At 39.5% G+C, this 16525-nt stretch overlaps 1 protein-coding gene across 1 annotated transcript; it reads right to left on the bottom strand.

Annotated features, from left to right (window-relative positions):
* Positions 1–238: 238 nt before the first annotated feature.
* On the bottom strand, positions 239–14663 carry LOC141282446 (uncharacterized). The gene is made up of 3 exons (XM_073815416.1): positions 14396–14663; positions 13843–14311; positions 239–4401 (listed from the first exon to the last, which is right to left on the bottom strand). Exons 1-3 carry the CDS (start codon positions 14432–14434, stop codon positions 3464–3466), a joined length of 1446 nt encoding a protein of 481 aa, XP_073671517.1. The 5' UTR covers positions 14435–14663; the 3' UTR covers positions 239–3463.
* Between the last annotated feature and the right edge of the window lie 1862 nt (positions 14664–16525).

Here is a 16525-nt window from a genome sequence, read left to right as displayed (position 1 = left end):
TCTGACAGCCAGCACGCAAACATTATGACAGCACAAAAACCGCGTAAACAGCTGGTACAAATATACGAGGCGGTGCTACCCCTAAATGACACAAAAACTGTCAGCTGCCTCAAAGAGTCACGGTGCCACCACAAAATGCCTCAAGATGAGTCCGATGCCGGAAGTGCCACGATTAGCTGCCTTAAGATGCCGGAGGTGCCACAAACAAGATAAGTCAGATGCCTCAAGTGCCACTACTAGATGCCTCAAAATGAGCCAGATGCCGGAAGTGCCACCACTAGCTGCCACTGCCGCGCGGAAGTGCCACTACTAGATGCCTCAAAATGAGCCAGATGCCGGAAGTGCCACTACTAATGCCGGAAGTGCCACTACTAGCTGCCACTGCCGCGATTTGAGCTTGGCCCTACTGCCTCTGACTCAGACCCTTGGCCCAAACATTAACAAATGGTCATCACCCAATTGCATTTTCATTTACAAACCAGTTATACAAAACGTCACAGATGTGCTGCTTTATTGTTTTGTGTCTGTTTTACAGAAAAAAAAGACCAACGTGATACTTTCAGTTTGCTTTTTATATTGTATATGAAAGATGACACACCAAAAGATGGAAGGGCAGGAGATGAAAGGAAATCAGACGGGAGGAGATGTCTTAAAATACAACTGCGTGTGCACTGATATAACGTTCATATGTAAATAAAGTGTTATCCCGCTATTATGACTAGGGGTTGTGTACACCAAAACTTTAAAACGCGGCTGAAAACGCCTTGAGGACGCCAAATGCCAGCTGTTTTTCAGCTGAGTGCCAGCTTTCTTCAGCTGAGCGCTTTGATAGCTGTGATACTTCAGCTGCGAGCCGGTTGGTTGCTGTGGTAATGTCCCGCCCCTCCTCCACTGTGATTGGGCGGCTGTGTGAGAACTGACATTGACGAGCGGAGCTTTTCTCCCAAAGTTGAATCTCTTTCAACTCTCGACGCTCAGCGCCGAGCGCGGAAAAACCGCCGAGCGCCGGTTTTCAGCGCGGAAAAAACCCGCTAGCTGCTGGCTTATTTGAAAAACGCCGAGCTTCCATTGGAAACAATTGAAAACATGCGCCGGCCGCGGGCGTAAAAGTTTTGGTGTACACAACCCCCTTAGGGGCTGGACACACCAAAACTTTTAAACGCGGCTGAAAACGCCTTGAGGACGCCGAATGCCAGCTGTTTTTCAGCTAAGTGCCAGCTTTCTTCAGCTGAGCGTTTGGTAGCTGTGATACTTCAGCTGCGAGCCGGTTGGTTGCTGTGGTAATGTCCCGCCCCTCCTCCACTGTGATTGGGCGGCCGTGTGAGAACTGACATTGACGAGCGGAGCTTTTCTCCCAAAGTTGAATCTCTTTCAACTCTAGACTCTCAGCGCCGAGCGCGTGAAAACCGCCGAGCGCCGGTTTTCAGCGCGGAAAAAACCCGCTAGCTGCTGGCTTATTTGAAAAACGCCGAGCTTCCATTGGAAACAATTGAAAACATGCGCCGGCCGCGGGCGTAAAAGTTTTGGTGTACACAACCCCTTAGGGGTTGTGTACACCAAAACTTTTAAACGCGGCTGAAAACGCCTTGAGGACGCCGAATGCCAGCTGTTTTTCAGCTGAGTGCCAGCTTTCTTCAGCTGAGCGCTTCGGTAGCTGTGATACTTCAGCTGCGAGCCGGTTGGTTGCTGTGGTAATGTCCCGCCCCTGCTCCACTGTGATTGGGCGGCCGTGTGAGAACTGACATTGACGAGCGGAGCTTTTCTCCCAAAGTTGAATCTCTTTCAACTCTAGACTCTCAGCGCCGAGCGCGTGAAAACCGCCGAGCGCCGGTTTTCAGCGCGGAAAAAACCCGCTCGCTGCTGGCTTATTTGAAAAACGCCGAGCTTCCATTGGAAACAATTGAAAACATGCGCCGGCCGCGGGCGTAAAAGTTTTGGTGTACACAACCCCTTAGGCTACTTGTCAGTATATATACTATACAAAAAATAATTTGTCATTTCTGTATGTTTCATTAGAATGCAGATACATTAAAAAAGGTAAATATAATCATTATTAAATTAACCACTGCAACAGTTTTTTTAAAGACTCTTTTTATTCAAGATTCAGTAAATTCAAGCTACAATGCCAACTGAGACAGAAAATGTTTGCTGTTGATTGTGTTCTTTACATTATGCACGTATGCACATCATTCCTTGGTGAGTAAGATTAAGATGCTATTTGGTTGTGGCAAGTTATTTCAATGACTGACTTTTTGCCAACCAGTTTATTATTGTGTGGACATTTCGCTAGGCGAAACAAACTGTGATTAGTTGTTTGTATTAATGTCACTGGTGCTTAACAAAGTTTGACTGTTGATTAAAAGTGCATTGTGTCAATTTTAGAATGATCATTTGACAAAAATGCAATATAATATACATAACTATATTATCAGTGGTGTATAAAGGCCTAACATAATGAACTGTATTGTTTTTATTACCTTAGAATGAGCCGTTTTTATCTACATACACCGCGGGTCCCCTTACATGGAAGCCGCCATTTTGCGGCACCATGTTTCTACAATAGCCCTAAATGGATAAACTGCTCTACAAGGTGTTTGTCACTACGTCGTCTCAACGATGACATGTTTGTCCGGTGATTGGTACCATAGCTTCTCTATGCTATTCGAAAGGGAGGGGTGCAATACCCAACCTTACCACTAGATGCTGCTAAAATCTACACACTGCACCTTTAACCAGGGTTCCCACACATTAGTTAACTTCAAATTCAAGGACCTTTCAAGGACTTTCCAGGTCCAACACCCTCAAATTCAAGGACTAAATGTAGGGACACATTTCAAGTGAGAGCAAGGTTACATTGTGTTACCTTTTCAGATACATTGTTACAGATCCCTTTCGAGGAACCTATCGCTGCGTCACTGCGGTGACACTTTAGGGACGCCTCCAGGGGTAAGTGTGTCTGAATGTGTATATCAAATTCAACCAATGGTGAGGCTTCACGACAAAGACAGGGTGACGCGGGAGCCAAGTAGTACATCGTTATCTGAAATATTGCCAAAGACTGCGTTACAGAGACGCAGGAAGTATGGCAAGGGAGACGCAGCGTCTCGTTCCCTTCTCAGGGAACACCAGTTACATACGTGACCAGAGACATTTTCATGTGTCAAACACAAAAAAAGCATTTTGGTATGAATCAACATTCGCATACAGAAGATATAAACATTTAAAGCGAACAGTTTAGTAGTCTAGAATTTTTATGATATTATACTACACAGGGAATAACATGGATTTTTTTCTTGCATAAAATAAATTCAAGCACTTTCAATGACCTGTATCTATGCAAGTATATTTTCAAAAACTTCCCAGGGCCTTGAATTTAAATTTTTTTCCCCCAGATTCACAAACTTTCAAGGATTTCAAGGACCCGTGGGAACCCTGTTTAACTCTTCTCACAAACGTTACAGTGTTAAGGTTTCTCTCCAGTGTGAACTCTTTGATGGGATTTTAAGGAACCTGACTGAGCATACGTCTTGTCACACTGAGAGCATTTGAAAGGTTTATCATGGATTCTCTTGTGATTTAGTAACGTAGCCTGTTGACTAAAACTCTTCCCACAGAGACTACAGTGATGAGGTTTCTCTCCAGTATGAACTCTTTGATGATCTCTTAATTGAGATGAATAAGAGAAGCTCTTTCCACAGTGAGCACAGACATAAGGTTTCTCTCCAGTGTGAACTCTCTGATGGGCTTTGAAGTGATCTGACTGAGCAAACGTCTTTTCACACTGAGAGCATTTGTAAGGTTTTTCACCTGTATGAAGTCTCTTGTGATTTAGTAATGAAACCCGTTGACTAAAACTCCTCCCACAAACACTACAGTGATAAGGTTTCTCTCCAGTATGAACTCTCTGATGGACTTTCAAGTGACTTGACTGAGAAAAAGTCATGTCACACTGAGAGCATTTAAAAGGTTTTTCTCCAGTGTGAACTCTCTGATGAACATTAAGATTGTGTTTGGTTTTGAAGGAATTTCCACATTCATTGCAGTTGAAAGGCTTTTCACCACTGTGTGTCCTCATGTGAACATTTAGTTTAGAGGAAGAGACACAAATCCTCCCACACTGCTCACAGTGAAACTGCTTTTTCTTCTTCATCTTCTTCCTCTTCCTCTTCTTCTTCTCTCTGTGGTCTTCTGAATGAAGTTTCTTCTCTTGTAAGGTAGTAAAGCTGATCTCAGATCTGTTGAAGAGTTTCTGTTCTGTGTGTTTTCTCTCATGTCTCTCTAAATGTCTCTGTGAGCTGAATGTCTTTCCACAGGTGATGCAGGAAAGAGTTTGTGCTGTCAGTCGCTCTTTTGATGTTGAGGACGTTATTTCTATATCCAAACATGAATCACTCTTCACACCTGAAAGAAACAAGAAAAAATTAAATTGTCTTTTCACTCTTATTTACTCAAAGAAGGATAAAGAAGTGAGATTTTGTATCTTTTTCTAGTTTCATACATATAGACACGTAATAGACGTGTCACAGTGATGGGATATTTGAAGCGAGGGTTCAGAGCGCATGACAAGAGTAAATGGGGGTGCCAAATGAAGCCCTGATTCAGGGCTTGTGTTGCTAATGTAGAAATTAGAGATCGACCAATATTGGATTTTGCCGATAACGATAACCAAGGTGGGCACTAACTGCCAATAACAGATAAATTAACCGATAGTTTTACTAAATTCAAACACAACACTCATAACTCATTCACTGAGCTCAAACATAACAAAACAAGTTGTGTTGAACTTTTTTACCAAATTAGAATAAAGAATTGACAAAATAATTTGTACTTTTAAGTAATAGGTAAATATGAATATTTACTATCAACAAACCTTAGATTAAGCAAACTAAAATAATACTGAATCCAAGTAACACACCACAGAACAATAAAAACAGATTCAAACTATATAAACAGTATAGCATTAACTGTTTTAAAAAAATACAAATTAAATTATGGCAGTACGCAATTTTTTTATGTATTTATCATATCTAAGTTATGATAGTTATGATTAGGGTGACCATATGTGCCATTCTTCCCGGACGCGTCCTGGCCAGGATTTCGGGTTCGTCTTCCGGAAGTCGTATTTGTCGACTGTATACGTCATAGAGGATTATTATTATTATTACAGAAAAGCAACAGTTAAATTTAAAGGTAAGAATGAAACTAAGATTGTATGTCTTTTTTTTAACTGAATGGCGTATGCGGTCAACAAATACCACTTCCGGAAGACGCACCGAAATCCTGTCCAGGACGCGTCCGGGAAGAATGGCACGTATGGTCACCCTAGTTATGATAGAAGTTTATCATAAAACTACAGCAGGCTATGTCTGTTTCACTATACTGCGGTGTGTACAGCGATCATAAACCTTGCACTGTTCAGATAAGACTGGACTTTATAAATGTATAAAGAAACTGCGTATCTATGCTGCTCGCGGTGTATAAATAAAAATAATAATAATAATAATAATAATAATAATATCTTTATTTTGTATAGCGCCTTTAAAACTCATTTCTCAAAGCGCTTAACATAAGTAAAAAGTTAGATATATAAAATAAACATGGTGATAAAAAAAACACATAATAAAACAATGGAAGTAAAGAATTAAAAGGAAGAATAAATAAAAGTAAAATTCCACTGAAATTAAGCAAGGGGGCGTATTTGTTCCTCAGACGTTGCACAATAAACGTGACATCCGAATATATTCATTATAAATCGTGAATGAAAAGTGAGATTCGAAAGAATGTCCGTTAGTGAACTAATTGCATACAGTATTTATATCGTAATTCGGTCAGAAACGTCAAGATTGTGAGATGAAAAATCGTTTTGGATTAAAAGGCTTGGATATTCCATTTCCTTGGACTTTTGGGGATTTATGAACAATCTGTTTTGGCCAATTTCACTGAAGCGGATAAAGGGAAGATTTTGAAGGTAAATAAATATCCTAAATCGACGCCGCACAGTTCAGGTAACTAACAACTAGATTACAGTTTTATGACTGCTATAAATCATATTACGCTTTGTGTGAGTGCTTAATGGAATCCCATTGCATGAAGGCTAAATGTACAAACATTAAAAACATGATTGGTATTAACTACAGCAAAACGCAGCAAAAATCAACACATGTACACATTGTTTCATACAGTGTTTCCCATACATAGGCTCTACTTGGGCGCTGCGCCCAGGTAAATTGCGACCCGCCCAGGTAAAAAAAAAATCACTTTACGAATTTCCGTATTTTCTGAACTCGACTGGATGACCCGTGTTTTGGAGAGAGAGAGAGAGAGAGAGAGAGAGAGAGAGAGAGAGAGAGAGAGAGCGCGAAAGAGAGAGCGCGAAAGAGAGAGCGCGAGAAAGAGGTGGGGGTCGGGTGACCGTGAAGATGATGCACGCGTCATAAACTCATCATCCAGTGCGGCAAACTGGATCAACTGCAGCAGCACATACGGAGCAGCCAGGGAACACACACTGCGACCAAAATGGTCGCATATGCTTATGTGCATATGTGTTTATAGCATCTAAGTTGGCGTCATTTTGCGTGCAAGCACGTTGTGTCTCTCCGGTTGAGTGTCCGTCCACGTGCTCTCTGTTTCTCAATGAATTGGGCGCGACGCGAAGCAACCTCAGTGTCACATTGTATCCTTTCATGTTTCTGAACTTGAGCAGACCTCTAATGGATTTTTACCATTAGAGGTCTTTCTTCACTGAGGACGCGGGACCCGTACGGTTCCGGGTTTATATTTTAAATGGTCAGATGGGTCCGGGTCGGTCCTAGTTCATTACTTCGGGTCCCAAGTCTGATTAATATTGTGTGTAAAACCAGAGTCGATCGGAGAACGGCCGTGAGCGCTACCGCGCTAAAGCTCGGTTGCTGTTTCAGCGTGCCTCCGGTTTCTATGGCGATAGCAACTGGCTCTTGTCACGACCACGCGCCGCTTCATTTTCTTTATCCCATTTTTTTATAATCTTACTATTAATATACAATATCTTTACAAAAATCTAAACAGTTTGCACAGAGATTGTAGCAAAAAGCAGTGCTAATACTGAATGAGCAAAGCTCTAGCTGACTCAGGATATAAAAAACGCAAAGCTGTAATGTAAAGTCTGTCATCGGGACAGCAAGTAGACTTTTAAATCTGAAATAATTAGTGGATTAAGCTTTTTTTAATCGGCAAAAGAGAAATAGAAAGCAGAAGCAGTAAAAGTGCCTATCTTATAGAAGTTATTAACATTATAACATCAGTCACATTTATAATCTATAGACCTGCACTGTCTATATAGGCTATAGTATACATAGTATTGTATATAATTGGTCATCAAATTGCTTCATATATCAGTGCAAAAACATCAAGTGTTTTCGTGGTGCTTTGACAAACAGTGTCAGCTTTGTTTATGGCAAAAAAGTTTGGGGTGGTTAGATTAATGAACTATAATGTGAAATTAATATGAATTTTTTATAAGTCAAAGTATTGTGTTGTGTCACACATTATTAGTTCTTTGTTACATGTATAGTAGACCATTTTTTGTCGGTGGATAATAATGATTGCCCTTTTCACCAGCTACCACCACAAGTAAATTTCAGATCTGTGGGAAACACTGTCATATTTGTGTGGTGTTGTTTATTTCTACGTTTAAGGTAGCCTATTAATGTTAGCATCATCTCAGCTTGTTGGGAAACATATAAGTTACAACTAATGCAGCATCTATTTCTTACATATACAGGTATTTAATTTCTAATAGATAATATGACAACGTGAACTTTAGTGTACTGTACCTTTTTACTTGGTTTTACATTCATTTATAGGCGTAGGCCATCCGTAGCCTGTGCGTAGCTCTGCGTAGCCTGATGCGCACCTCACAAAATTTCTAACAGCGCGTCGGCTCTACGCAGACCGCAAGCGCTGTGATTGGTCCACCAGAACCCCTCCCGTCAGGTAAAAAAAACTGCGTCATAGGTATTTCCGTTTGAGACGGTAAAAACAAAGATGAGCCAAGTTGAGGAGTGATTTAACTCAAACTGCAACATAAGTCGCTGTTTATTTACTTCCATCATTGCTGGTCTTCTCAAATCATACACAACAAGTTGCTATTTCTTCTTCGTTTGTGGGTTAACCTGCCAAGCTTCTTCTTCTCTGACGGTCGCACTGCTACTGTGGTTACACGCGTGAATACTGCCTACCAGCGGTTTCCGCCTATGCACCTATGCACGACTATAAATCGCCCTTAAAGTCGCCATGAAACGGAAGTAGCGATTGCCTTATTTTCCCCGTGGTGACGTATATCCGAATGAAACGGCTTTTGAGATGAAATAAGGCAGGGCTGGATTTGAATTTGTCCATCGAGATCTGATTGGATCGTTTGAAGTTGGGTCGTGTTGCTAATTGCTAATCACTGCGATCTTCTCCCGGACCCCGCCCACCTGCCATACTTTTGACCGGAAGTGAAGAGAGATCGTTTTGAGGAGGGGAGGAGATTTGCATTTTTGATTAAAGATTATGAGCACACACGAATTTTTAAAAAATAATGAAGCTCACAGATAAGTCATTTGTTAATAATACCACACTATTAAAAATACATATATAGTTTTTCATTTCAATTTCATTGCGACTTTAAGTTCCCTGTTGAGTAGAGTATGCAACAAACCCAACAACAACAAAAAAACCTATCGGTCGGAACTTTTGCCGATGAACGATACTTATTGTTATCGCCGTGGATTAATCAGCAAATCTGATGAATCGGTCGACCTCTAGTAGAAATTAGGGATGTCCTGATCCCACTTTTTCATTTCCGATCCGATACCAGAATTCCGTATATCAGCCGATACCGATATCTGCCCGATACTATTGTAATTAAATGTGTATAGTGCTTTCTGCTACATCTAGTATCATTTTAAATGTTAAAATCAATAATTTAAATGATTTACAGGTTACAGGAAACATTATTAACAAATATTAATCATTATATGTTGTCCTAAACACTGTCATAAGTACGTTTGATCAATTAAGTATGCTAAATATTTTTTCTTAATTGCGTAAAACTGTCATAGTAAAAAAGCTTTAGTGTGCAGATGGTTATTTTGGGAATTATGCGCTTGATCGACTTTTTATGCACTTTCCGGGTGCAGAATTGATGCGCCTAAGTCATATACTGGGCTTTCTGGTCGTTTATGGGCTTTCTGTGTGAAGAATTGATGCCCTTGAATCATCCTCTCATGGGAATCTTCGCACCGCAATGGAAAGTTTATAACTGTTAAAACAGAAAGAGAATAGATGCATCGTGTGCTCAGCACAAAGTGAATTGCATCCATCCGACGGCTTACTGAGACTTTATAACATCAGGTCTTTAAAACAGTAAACAGTTATCTTGTGTTTGCATGTGTGAATGACGCGTTTTATCCGTCCGCTTCACCAGTGGATTATTAACTCAGTTTGCGAGTAAGTTACAGTGTTTCTGTAAACTTAAAGATCTATAAATGTGCGTTTGTTCCTTCACATGCAGCTATTAAGTGTATTAAAAGACTTTAAATATAGAGCATAAAACGTTTATGGTGCTTTTATAATACGTTGTCCTTTTAATAGCTTGTCAGTAACAACCACTGCTAACGCACATATCGGAATTGGATCTGTCATGTTGTCGGTCCTCGATCCGATGTCCGATCCAGCCAAAAAGCCCGGATCGGACCCGATACCGATCCAGCATATCAGTTTGGGACATCCCTAGTAGAAATCATGTAACAAATGACAAACGAGGCCTTGCTTCCGTCTGAGTATCGCGTCCGGATAAAGGAGTTTCGAAACTTGTGACACCTTGTGGGCGTTTTAGTGTTAGATAGATGTCAAGAGTAGGGCTGGCACGGTACATGAAAAAAAACATCCGAACCGTTCGGTTTGCTTGTCTCGGTTCGGAGCGTATGTGTTGCACCCTCGCGCTCGTGTGGACACGTCGAGTACAGGGCTTAAAGCTACACTGAAGTTGCCAGTGTGATTATGCAAGTTAATTCTTCAGTTTAATCTTTGTTTGCTTCAAGTTCAATATTTGTGTAGTAAAAAGGCACATAGGTTCCTGTAGAGATAGCAATACACATTCTCCTTTTTTGCCAAGTAAATGAAAAGCATGTCATCTAGTGCATTAGTCGACGTAGTCGATGTAAGCGACCATGAAAATTTGTAGACGGAAATTTTTTTAGTCGAGTCGCCGCATATTTATCTCCTGTCTCAAACGGCCCACTGTAATTCTGTCTCCTGTCTCAAACTGCCCACTGTAATTCTGTCTCCTGTCTCAAATGGCTCAATGTAATTCACCTCCACACCAGTCTATGCGCTGTGCGCGCCCCGGCTGGTTAGTCTGCTATGCTATCATCTTTCTTCCCTCTCCCCCTGCATTCACTGCTTTGATTTTGAAAAATGGCGGTGGGAGGTGAGTGTATGGAATTAGGAGTCCGAAAGTATGAAAGTATTTTAAGCCAAGTTGTTATAAAAGAGTGGTCTGTTACACTGTATCAAACGTCGCTGGCTAATGAAGGGAGCATAACGACAATGCACAAGCATCTTTAACGAAAACACTAGGGAGTTATTGACGATGCACCCATAGAGAAGAATAGGACAAAGTAAGTATATGATTATTAATGAAACGGCGAGCTAGTCTGTATTGTTTATTAACTTGTTGAGACGTACAATGACTGTCTTTGGATGTTAACTCTATCACCGCCAGCGTTTTTTTAAAAAGTTGCCACCCAGCGCCAGCATTTTTCATGATTTTCACAAAAGTTTAATGCCTTCCAGAAAATGTCCTTCTTCAAATATATAAACATACAATATATCAAATGAAAGAACAGACCCTCTGCTTTCAAAAAAAAAAAAAAAAAAACGTTTCATCCTACGTACCTTCAGTAGTTCCTTTGTAATCAGCTTTTGAATATGGGTAGGTTTCTGCAAAACACCACATTTTGAGCAAAAAATTCCAGACTTTTCATAGAGATCCCATTCACAGCGATCTTTAAAGGAGCGGTGAATCAAAAACTCAATTTTAACTTGATAATTTGTTATATAAGAGGTCATCATACTTAAATGAACATCCTACAAGTTTCAGAACTGAAAACGTCTGTGCTACTGAAATATAACCGTTTTTGGCACCAAGCCAGCTAAACACTCCAGTGTGGAATTCGGAAATCTATGACATCAAAGTAGAATTGAAACACCTTCCCATAACCAAAAGGACATGTCTACTTTTGTAGCCCCGCCCACAGCTCCGCGTGACACACGTGTGTCTCAACAAGTAAACATGTCTTTAAAGATTGACAAATGTAACCAAGATGAATTTTAAATAATTTTTTTCTGAGAGACTTTTATTTTGACGCGGTGATCTGTTATGATACCATGGAAACGCATTTTCGGTTGTGGAAGAACCGCGTGGGAACAACACAGAAGCTAAATACTTCAATTCGGAGGCTTGGAACATAACATTAGCAATGCGTGGATAAAGTTTGCTTTTGAAGAAGTTCCAGCTCATGTGGGGAGTGTTTGTTAACTTTATGTACACGGATTCATTTGTAAAGAAGTCGATGCTGGATTTGCAGAGAGACTGTGATTAAAAGCACCACTTATATTGGATCTGACAACAATGACACAGCAGTATACAGAGTAAGACATTTTACTTTATTTAAGTAACTGCGTTTCACTATTGCTTTGTTAGAAGAGATTGCTTGATATGTCCTGTTGTAACATCCGTGTCTAAACACGTTTGTTTGACTGTTTTAATTGACTAAAAACATTCAACGATTAATAAAGGTACAACACTTAACAATACGACTGTAATTTAAAGGTAGAAATATACAAAGTTAGTTATAAGGAAGGATTTATCAGCCGCAGTTTAGATTCTGATGCTCGCTTACTGTGTTGTATACGGTAATGTAGGTGAGTTGCGTTTGAAAGGTCAAACACTCAACAAAGCTTATTTTTATCATATAACTGTGGTATTTAACATTACGTGAATGTAAAAGCAACCTCACAAGCACAATAGAAATATACAGAGTTATTGATAAGGATTTATTAGCGCAGTTTAGATTCTGATGCGCGCTTACTGTGTTGTATACGGTAATTTAGTCACGTCGAGTTTTGTTTCTACTTTAATATACGTATTGTCATTTATGTGCATCATCTTTAGCACCCAGAATCTTTTGTGGCTCAAACATATTTGTGTTCGGCTGCTATTTTTATCACATTAATGTTTTTAAAACATTTCCCCACATGTAATGACGGGGAATGAAGCTGTCCAATCATAGCAGTGGGTGTTTACGTTCAGGTCTTCAATGCGGCCCGCCCCTTCAAACGAACTATTTCTTCAGAGAGCCACTAATCCATGTTACAAAATAGCCTATTACTTATTGCTTTGGATGTTTTTGAATGTAAAAACCACGCGAACATCATAAGTAGACATCAGACAACAGTATAAAACAATAAAATAAACAAATTCACCGCCCCTTTAAAACAGACACGGACATGCAGCAGCTTGCCATAGGGCAATACTTCGGGGTTTAAAAAGTTGCACCTAGTGGATAATAGCGGTACTGCGGAAAGACGGAAATACTCGTCATTGGCGGTGAAGCGTTTTCTCTTGATTGACGAAATATCTCGTCAATGGCGGGGAAAGAGTTAAAGTCGATCAGTGTTTCCAATACATTGATTTGTTCGTGGCGGCCCGCCACGGAATCAGCACTGGCTGGCACGAATAGATTTTTCAGGATTCCCATTTACATTTTTATTTTACTATTTTAAACGGCTCAATTCATTGTTGCAACTGCTCAGCGCCCCCCCCCCCCCCTCTCTCTCATCTCTCTCTCACGTGACAGTGAAAAGGCGGCAGTGTTTTCAATGTAGGTTCCTCCGTATACTTTCTTTTTTGCGTAAACGTCAACATTCACTGATGTTAATGACAAAGACGACTGATGGAGTTAACATGACTTGAAGAAAGATTAGCAGTAGTGCGAGTCTGTTTGCGAGCTTTCTCCCTCCCTATGATGCGGTGGGCCCGTGCACATGTTCTGTAGTCTGTGTTGTAACAACAACAACAACAACAACAGTGTATTCTCTTATATTTCTGAATAAACAAGGTCTCAAAACACAACAACAATTATGAGAAGAGCAACAGCAGTACAGCCTACAAGATTAGCATAGCAACGCTGCTATACACAGGAAAGGAGACAAGAAGCCGTTTTTAATAAACAGATTAAAATGTAAAACTTAAATTCTGGCAAGAAACTGTTAAATGTAAACTGTAACTGTCGTTACACCCTGAACACAAGCGGTGTATCAATGGCTCGGAAAGCGAGGTGAACAACTAGAAAAATAACAATTGATGATAATGAAACTTTTATCTTGTCATGGACGCACAGATTTTAATGTGACTGTGCAGAGTGCCCATATGACGCGGAGTTATACTGTGTCTATTAGTCATTATATTTCATTATGAGATTATATTGATGATTTTTATAAAAACACCAACTACATTTGACTCATTTTACAATCCCACTAGCATGTTATTTACACAAAATAAAATCTTTTAATTCATGTTAATTTTGTAAAATGTAAATTTTCTCATAAATCACTTACTTGTATTAATTCATCTAAGTTGAGGTAAAATACAGTAAAATATTGAAAAACTGTGGTGTTTTCCTCAAAAAATAATTAGTTTAGGACTAGTCTAATCCCTGTCCAGGAAACCGCCCCTTGATTAGTGAGTTTGTGGCTGAAAACCCAAAACAGGTTCTCATGACAGTTAAAAATACAACAATAATTGAGGAGACATACCTGATGGGATAAAATCATCATCTTCCTCAGTGCGATCTTCCTCTTCTGTGGGTTTAGTTTTGATTTCTGTGGGCTCAGTTTTGATTTCTGTGGGTTCAGTTTTAATCTTCATCATGAGGTTCGTGCAGTCGATGAGTTTAACTGAACACATCTTCAGTTTGGTCTGCAGGATCTGCTGCTGTTCTCCAGCATTACAGACAGAATCCAGAGACTCTGTGGAGGTTTGATCCTCCTGTAAGCTCTGTTTACTGTCACACACTGTAGTGTCCTGAGTGTCTGTGGGCTTTGACTCAGTATAACAGAGTAAAGTCAGACTGAGATCGGAGTCCTGTGTGTGTCTGGATTTCTCTTCAGAGAGTTTAGAGTCCAGCAGTGGCTGTGGTGTGCGGCTCTGATCTCTGCTCATCCACACTGAATCCAGACTCACATCATCAGTCTCATACACTGAAGATTCACAACAATCCACATCCTGACAACACAACACACACAGACAGTAAGATTAGAAATGATTTGATGTGTCTGATTCAGGTAAATTATGTTTAAGCTGTACAACCTCTCGTTTAATTGCTAAATCTCCTCTTGACCTCAGCATTGTCTCCAGTAACGCCACATCAGCTGAGCGATTTCTGTGATGAAATCAACAATATATCCAGCATGGACCGATCAGTTCACACTCATTTACAGCACAACACACCTCATCATCAACGTCTCAACACATAAATACACAGAGACAAGACTTCGTTAACACTCAATGAAACACACAAGAGAGAAAAACACTGAGGACACACAAACACATCACACGCGCGCTCTTTCTTTCTTTCTTTAGTGAGTTTATTTGCGGACTAATGAGCTGCAGCGCCTCCTGCTGTACTGGAGAGAGAAGACGCTCACTGCTTTACAATGGATTTAGCGTCTCTAGAAGTATGCGTCTCAATTATGGCCAGAAATCATCACAAACTATTGCATATAGTAATGACTAAATTAAAAGAATTGGTGGGAAAATAACTGCTGAAGAATAAAGACAAAACATCAAGCTTTTAATTTTAAAGTCATAAAGATAGGACATCATAGGACAAAGAAATTATGATGAGATTAAAAACAATCACAAACTTTTCACATTATTTTCATTGTAATTAGGTAATGTTGCAGAACAACATTTTAAAAACCACACCCTAAATAACAACAAAAAGGACGTTTTATAAACGTTGGAAAATAATTGGCACGTTTTCTTTAGGTAGTAAAAAACGTAAATCACGTCTGTTCACTACAAAAACAAAACCAGCCCAAAAGGCAACATTTGTGATATGTTTTGTTTAGCTGTTAAACCTTCAAATAAGACTTAAAAAACATCATGACCATACAAGGTTTAAGACGTATGAATGTATGTCGGCCCACCAAGAAAATGCCCTGTATGCCCGATTACCAATCCGACCCTGCCTACCATTATAAAACAAAAATATATAAAGCTGAGATACATTTAAACCAATGTATACACTGGTTGTATTTTGGTATGTTCATGGCGTTCTTTAAACATCTTATTACAACATTATGAAAACATGTTGGAAACCTTTTTAGCGAAGACCAGAAGACTTTGATCTCGAGCTGTAGTCTTTATTGCAGAAAGCGATCTTTTAATCAGAGCATAGAGTCCAGACGCTGCAGTCACCAAGTCTGACTTACAGCCCTACATTGCATTCATACACATTTTAGCAGGCAGTCCCCTAAATGGAAAACAAAGCACTCAACTTTAAAAGCATTGAACATCAAAATATTGAAAGGAAGTAACTCTGCCACTCCCAATCTTTCAGTTTCACCAACCCTTAATACCATCAACATTACCATCTCACTCAGACCATTTCATTATTATAGAAATGTGTTCACACCTTAGGCTTACCATTCACCTTTGACCCAGACCCTTGGCCCAAACATAAACAAATGGTCATCACCCAATTGCATTATCATTTACAAACCCATTACACAAAACGTCACAGATGTGCTGCTTTATTGTTTTGTGTCTGTTTTACAGAAAAAAGACCAACGTGATACTTTCAGTTTGGTTTTTATATTGTATATGAAAGATGACACACCAAAAGATGGAAGGGCAGGAGATGAAAGGAAATCAGACGGGAGGAGACGTCTTAAAATACAACTGCTTGTGCACTGATATAACCTTCATATGTAAATAAAGTATTCTCCCACTATTATGACTAAGGCTACTTGTCAGTTTACTACATTAAAAATAATTGTTTAAGGATCACATTCTAATGAAAACTACAGAAATGCTAAGATACAACAACATGGTAATTATAATCATCATGAAATTAACCACTGCAACTGTTTTTTAAAGACTTATTCTTTTTATCAGACATGATTCTTAATAAGCCAATTTTCTAATGATTTCTAATATATTTTGATTTTTGAGATGCAAATAAAATGATCTTCAGTCCTATTCAGCTTTCGGGCAGTTCTTCTTTATAGAATAGTATTTATTGCCTGCCACATTATTGAACTAGCTATATGACAGTTACCTTTTGTTTCATCTGATGCTCAGCTATTTACATTTTCATGGATAAAGATATCACACCTCATATAATGTGTATGTTTACATCGCCATAGAACTATAACATTGTAAACATGTAACGTTATGTTTGTAGCAACGCATGCATATCTGTATTTCAAAATA

The sequence above is a fragment of the Paramisgurnus dabryanus genome, chromosome 8 (genome assembly GCF_030506205.2).
Source record: "Paramisgurnus dabryanus chromosome 8, PD_genome_1.1, whole genome shotgun sequence".
NCBI lineage: Eukaryota > Metazoa > Chordata > Actinopteri > Cypriniformes > Cobitidae > Paramisgurnus > Paramisgurnus dabryanus.
The sequence above is the reverse complement of the archived record's forward strand: the minus strand, read 5'-3'. Positions and strand labels throughout refer to the sequence as shown.

Coding starts and splice junctions, on each gene's coding strand:
- LOC141282446 (XM_073815416.1), bottom strand. CDS start 14,434: ATGCTGAGGTCAAGAGGAGATTTAGCAATTAAACGAGAG. Junction 14,312..14,395: donor ATTTAGCAATTAAACGAGAG/GTTGTACAGCTT, acceptor TTGTGTTGTCAG/GATGTGGATTGTTGTGAATC. Junction 4,402..13,842: donor TGATGATTTTATCCCATCAG/GTATGTCTCCTC, acceptor TGTTTCTTTCAG/GTGTGAAGAGTGATTCATGT.